This window comes from Amblyomma maculatum, chromosome 8, assembly GCF_055883805.1.
Source record: "Amblyomma maculatum isolate TAMU_Amacu chromosome 8, ASM5588380v1, whole genome shotgun sequence".
Lineage (NCBI taxonomy): Eukaryota > Metazoa > Arthropoda > Arachnida > Ixodida > Ixodidae > Amblyomma > Amblyomma maculatum.
Window position 1 is genome coordinate 110,315,504 of NC_139351.1, and position 6,585 is coordinate 110,322,088.

General features: G+C 44.5%; 1 protein-coding gene across 1 annotated transcript in view; it reads right to left on the reverse strand.

Annotated features, from left to right (window-relative positions):
* The window catches only part of udt (protein undicht), a 36,385-nt gene extending 32,619 nt beyond the window's left edge, over window positions 1-3,766 (reverse strand). Inside the window, exons 1-2 of the mRNA XM_084577205.1 lie at window positions 3,656-3,766; window positions 705-891 (exon numbers count right to left, since the gene is read on the reverse strand). Of these exons, the coding sequence (XP_084433331.1) occupies window positions 705-891; window positions 3,656-3,746 (278 nt within the window). The 5' untranslated portion in view covers window positions 3,747-3,766. The remainder of the gene's footprint in view (window positions 1-704; window positions 892-3,655) is intronic.
* Window positions 3,767-6,585: the final 2,819 nt, after the last annotated feature.

Below are 6,585 nucleotides of genomic sequence, written 5' to 3' on the forward strand. Positions count from 1 at the left end.
GGCCATCGTAATCAAAAGAGGACCACTGCTACTTGACTGCACAAGACTCTTTTCTTTCTGCAATAATTTGGGACCATATCAATAAAGAGCATTAGTTTTTTTTACTTTAAATTTTTTTTTTTTTTTTTTAAGATTAAAAGCAATTTGCTTCCGGCAAGATCTGCAAGCAGATGATTTTTCGTGCTCCTGAACACTGCGGCTTTTTTATTTGCTTGCTCTCTGAATATCACACGGTTCTGCCCATGTCAAGATGACATCTAAGCATGTGTTTAACAACTATTAAAGAAGTTTGTTGAGTATGAATTTTAAAATATATGATAACAAACGCATTTAGAAAATTTCTGCGGACACACCAGCTTGCTGTCAAGTCTCACTGTACTGAAGCTTACAGAAAACTCGTACAAGAGGTGCACCTTGGGGCTCTGTTCTGGGCGGAACCCATGACACACCTAGCCAAAAACCTTGAATGCAACATCGCACATTTTGTCGTACATGGTGACGATATTATAAACAAAACTGAGGCTGTGATTTTGCCAACAAATAATCCATGCAGACTGAACTCCAGGCGGCTCTCCTTAGTTTTGAAGAAGACCCTAACCTAAACTGGCCTCTCCAAGTAAAACAGATTTTATTAGCACAACACCATGCAAAACACAACACCAACCCAGACAAGTGCAGAAGAATGAGACTGAATAGGAATTTACTTGTTTTCAAATATGATGGTAAAGTTGTCATTGTTTCTGGTTATGATGTGAAGGCAGTTGCCTCTGTTGGACATGCGGTTGTCATCGATGGTAGTGTAGGTGTCGTCTCCGCGCTCCTTGGAGTACCACTCTCCCTGAAGTGTCTGAGGGAGCAAACATCTATTGCGAGGCCCATAGTAGGCGTGGGCTGCAAGAAGAAACATGAGGAGGCATGAAGGGATCTAGCACACAAACGGGCGGTACAAGCGACACTGCCACTCATCGGGAATACAGCTGAGCTTACCACAACATTCCCACAACAAACATGAAACATGAGCATGAAATGATACAGGTATTAAACATATGCTGCGTCGCTGAAGCATTCATGCAGCATTAATTTGCCCCATGTCAACTGCAACAATTAGACTAAGATCACCAAGTACTGCATTGATAATACAGTTAATGCAATGCAAAAGCTCTTGAAAGTGAAAGAAGCCATTTTCTAGCAAACTTTTATACAAAGTGTAACAACAGTTCAGCATCATCATCCCACTAATCTGACACACTCACTGCAGGGCAAAGGCCTCACCCACATCCCTCCAATTGACCCGGTTCTGTACCAGCTTCATCCACTTCATCCTTGCAAACATCCCAATGCCATCTGCCCACATGACTTTCTCCCATTGCCTGCTGCGCTTCCCTTCCCTTCGAATTCACTCTGTCATATTTAAGAACTATCGGTTATCTTGCCTTTACATTACATGTCATGGCCATGCCCACTTTATTTATCTATTTACAAATACTGCTGTCATTTAAGACCCTGTTGGCAAAAGCTCTGCAGGACTATAAATAAAGCTGTTACCAACCAAACAACTGTTGTCTCACACGTGAGACATAGCTGGAGTGCATACAGTACTAGTACAAATAAAATAACATCGATAATTATAACATATTTGGAACAATTGATCATATGGTTAGACAACTGCAGAATGAACTCATAAGGTGGCAATGCGCAAAGGGAACTAACTATCCAAGTTATTTCCAACTTCAACTGTTAGTGGAAAAAAAATTTCAAGCATATCACATGTGGCCTGTAAGGAACAATGTTTAGTAAACTAGAACATTATTAACTTGTGTTTGTTTCCTGACCCCCTCTGCTCTCTTCCTGCATCTTCATTTTCATCTCCACAGATCACTACGTGGTCCTCAATTTAAGCTGAACCATATAAGTTAGCCTCCATTTTTCTGCCTGGTAGGTCCGTACCAGGTTAATTCATTGAAACTTAATCAAATTCACCAAACTTTCGCATCCAGAAATTCACTACAAACAGACAAGCCTCAACATTATCATGATTAGGCAGCAAAGGCACCCAGAGCCAACTACACAATTATGTCTAATTAAACATTTTTCTAACAGTCCAGTCATGTAAATTTCCATCATATCACAGCCTAACTCAAGTGCAGCAACATTCTGTTTTTATTTGTGGATTAAGCAGTGACATGCATTTAGATGAACTCTCTCATAATATTGGTGAACAGGTTCGGTACATATTTATAGACTTAATAAATGTGATGCTGGCCCTCACTGCAAACCATTGTAAAAGCATAACTGCATTCATAAATCCTAATCGCACCACCTGCAAGGTGGTGAGATTAGGACGCATATATTTGAAATGATTAGGAAACACATATATTTGAAATGAAGCAGGTCATCCATCACTGATGCTCTATCGAGCGTTCCACAGGTTTCGGGCAAATTTCCCTTAAAGATAATTGGTTATAAAAAGTTCCGGAGTATAAATACCTCTATCTTACACTCACACAGGATAACCATAAATGTAACACGTCGATCTGATTATTAAGAAAGCCCTCCAAAGGCTCAGATAGCTGCAATGCACTTTGTAAGTTGCTCCGCTAAATATGAAGTTACACACAAAACCCTGACCTGCCCAATCCTAGAACCTGGCTGCATCATCTGGAATTCTGATATGCTAGTGGATTTAAACAAACTGGAATCGATTCATGAAAAAGCTATTTTATGCTTTGCTAATATGACAGATACTTTTCACTTTCTTCTCTCATATGCGATCTGAGGCTGACTCCACCTACCTCACATTAAATATCTAAAAGTTGCTGCACACATTATTTACTGTTCACAATTTCTAATTTCGCCACTATTGATTATTTTCTAAGCTATCGTCATTAAGAAGCTGTCCCAGTCCCAAACTAAACGCTTAACTTTTTAATTCTGGTACTAACTTTTTCAAACTGCCTTTTTTCCATGGACGATACAAATTTGGAACCACACCTCTCCCCCTCGGCTACCAGTCGACACACGACCAGGAAAATGACATGCCATTCGCATTAGCGGGCGTCAGGCGTTGACGCATAAAATACTACTTGCGCGAAAAACCGAGATTGCACGCGCATATGACAGGAAACGACCCCGACTAGACACAGATTAAGTGGGCACCAAAATTAGGTTAAAAGTCCAAAATCATGGATGCAGCCACGGTTTCCAACCAAAAAAAAATGTGCCTTGACGCTACGCAAAAAAAAAAAAAAAAAAAAAGGCATGCCATGTGTTACAAGCACTACATAATTGTCAAGCCGTTTAACTCGCCGCACAATAGCTAACTGCAAAAAGCGCTGCAACATTGTCTGTTTCCAGTGGAAGCGCCAAATCAAAGGAAAACATTGCTCGGCACGAACGCAGCACAACGGCTATTTACAACCTCAACAGCAGAGCATTATTGCATAAAATGTTCACATAGTTGCCCTCGATCAAAAACTGACAAACTGAGCGCTTACAGAAAAATAATTAATGACAACGGCTTCTCGCAAGAGTCAACGGTTGACTGCGCCGGACAACGCCTTTTTACGACAAACGTGCGGACGTCATTCCGTACCCGAGATTAGGACGCGCTTGTATCGATGAAAGATAAACAGTACATTCGCTGCGCTGTACTTACCAGTAGATAAGACCAAAGATAACACAGCTGCGATAAGGAATTTTAAACTGTAGCCACCTCCCCAACACTGGCATTCCGAGGGCGGCGCCATGTTTACATCGGCATTGTTGCTCAGACAAGGTTCGGATGGAAGGAAGAAAAATTGCTCACGCTATGAAGACGCGTGGACATATTGATGCGGGAAGAACTGCTAGTCCAATAATAATTAAATTAATCGCAGTAATAAATTTGGAAACCAATGCCCAAGTGAGCGACCAATGCATAGTTTCAGCATTTGCTACACAGGTGATCCTACACTGAGGCGCGAATTTTAAATCCCAAAGCTGCTAAAGTTAGCCCTCGTGCTAATTTTTACTTCCTTTTTAATGCTTATTTCAAAGCGAAACGCTTAAAGTACGACCGCATGGAGGACAGTTTGAATGAAGTAGCTTTACGGAAGCTGTGATCATGTCCGGCCCAACGTATTGTGATCCTGACGAATTCCAAATCCGCCCTTCAGAGGTGAGGTCCCATCGCACAGCACACGGGCTCCTTGCTTTTCGCCTCCATTGAAAAGCGGCCGCTGAGGCTGGAATTCTATCCGGCATCCTTGGGAACAGTACTCGAGCGCCGTAACCCCTGTGCCACCCCGGCGGGGCTGGTGCAGGGTGGCTGTTCCTTAATATGCCCGAGGTTTCGTCGGCCGGGTGGTGAGTACCTCGTTTCCCGCGGGCGCGAGGGAGGGCTTGCTCTCGTTCCATGATATAACTCGCCATTTTTAGCCTGGGAAGGCGCATTTTTCCTCCCCCACATAATTCATTAAGCAAGGCCCAGGAGATACTCTGGCGCCAGCTACAAACCCGCCCCTCCCCCTTCCCTAAAGTATATTCGTATATATTCAAAGAGCAGGTGGACCCTAAATTCAGAGTGTGGCGTCGACGCCTCTTTAGACTACATTACATGGGGGTGCGCGGCCTATCCGCCACCCACCGATTTGCTGCCAGCTCCATCTCTGGAGGAGTGGGAGGCCGTGCTGCGCTGCTCGGACCCGGCCATCCAGGCTCGGGTCATTGCTGAAGAGACCGCCGACAGGACGCAACTGGCGGCCATCTGGCGCGGCCAACAGTCAGACTGAACCCTCACCTCTTAAAGCCGATGAAAATAAATGTTTTCCCGTCGATTTATGGCTGGGACTTGTAGGTCAACGCCGCTTGCGGCGGTGGCTAGCCTGTCACCAAATTTTTTATCTGTTATAGGCCCTCATTGCACCCGCCACCACTTAGGTGGTAGACGACGACTGTTGCGGCGCGCGTCTTTCTGTCCCTCTTCGTTTTCTTTCTTCTCTATTTCCTCCCTTCTGTCCGCACGAGGCAGCAGAGGGGACTCAGCTACAGAGCCAGTAGAATTGGCCCGTGCATTTTCTTTTCCTTCCTACAGCCACAAAAAACATTCAGAACGAATAAGAGTGCATTTAAAGCCCGTAACTACCGAGACAGTGGAACATGTTTTTTCTGGAATGCAACACAGCAAAAATATTCTGGGATGAACTGCGTTGCTTCTTCGGTGAGAGATATAGACCTCATGGACCGGGCTCCGGCGCTTGGATATGCCTTCGGAGTCCGCCGAACTAAAGGTCTACGTCCTGATACTAGGGCTCCACTCTCTCTGGAGGGCGTGGACGGATGTGATGGAGTGCGTGCGCAGCCCTAAGCCGGCCTGTCGGCATTTCGTCAACAAAGTGGAATGGGCAGCGAGCGCGCTCGAGTCTCCGGGCTTGGTGCTCAAAAATGAATTGGATCGCGGCCGAAAGGCAACAATCGAGTTCAAGACGCGCCAAGCTCATCGCTTTAAAATTTACTGACAGAGGAGCCCACCCTGGCTTGACAACAGTCCACTCATACTATTAAGGAACTACATTAGGAACTATATTATGATAGTCTCAATAGTCCGTCACATTGGCTTCGCGTAATCGCAGTTGACGCTGCTCGTGCACAGAACATGCAGCAGACGACGCGGTGGGCGTTAGTTTATGTCGTCACCGACTACGCCGGTCACGTCGGTGGCCAGATCAGCAAGCTGTTCACGAAGAAACGAACATGATAGTTTTGTAGCTGCAGCTCTGATGAAGCTGAAACCTTGAGGTTTAGTTGCGTTATGTTCTAAAATTGGTGTCATGACCCCTTTAAATGCACCCTTCTCCCCAGTGTTGTTCAGACAAGCTGCTTTAACAATCAAAATTAGGTTTATAGTTTTGTGCATAGTTGGAAAGCGAGAGGAGCATGGTCGCCTTTTCTCAGCGCAGTTTTTTGTAATTAGTGCACAGAAGGCAAGTAACAAAAGACACTGACACAATTGTTTTCATGCGATTTTGCTCCGTTGTTATCCTTCGCTCGCCGTACTAACTACTTCCAGTAACGACGGTGTATATATTGGACAATAACGAAGTGCAAGACTAATTTAAGCAAATAATCGGCGTTCGTACATGCATGCTGTAATAAAGGCCTAGTGAAAAATCCTGTACCTCGCCAAATCGTTTCTAACCGGTTCTGTATTATCCCATATAATTTTCATACCGGTGTGACCAGTCCTGTATGAAGCTTAAATAGGTTTATACCGGATAGGTTATGTACAATATGAATCTCAGTTCGGACGGACCGGTCCAGATAGAGCTTATACTGTACACATTTCCAGTATGCATCTCAAACAATACATCCAAGTCCGGTATGGAGCTAATACTGGACAGACCATTTTCAGTACTCATCTCAAGCAGAACACCCCAGTCCTGAATGGATATGAAACTGGATGGGTCAGTCCTGTATGGAGCTCATATACAGCGCAGACGTACCATGTCCGGTTTAACTGAAACCGGACGAACCCGTCATGAATAGAATTGATACCGGACAGAGTACTTCCGCTTCTGAACACTAGTTGGGCCGATCGATGAAGCTCGA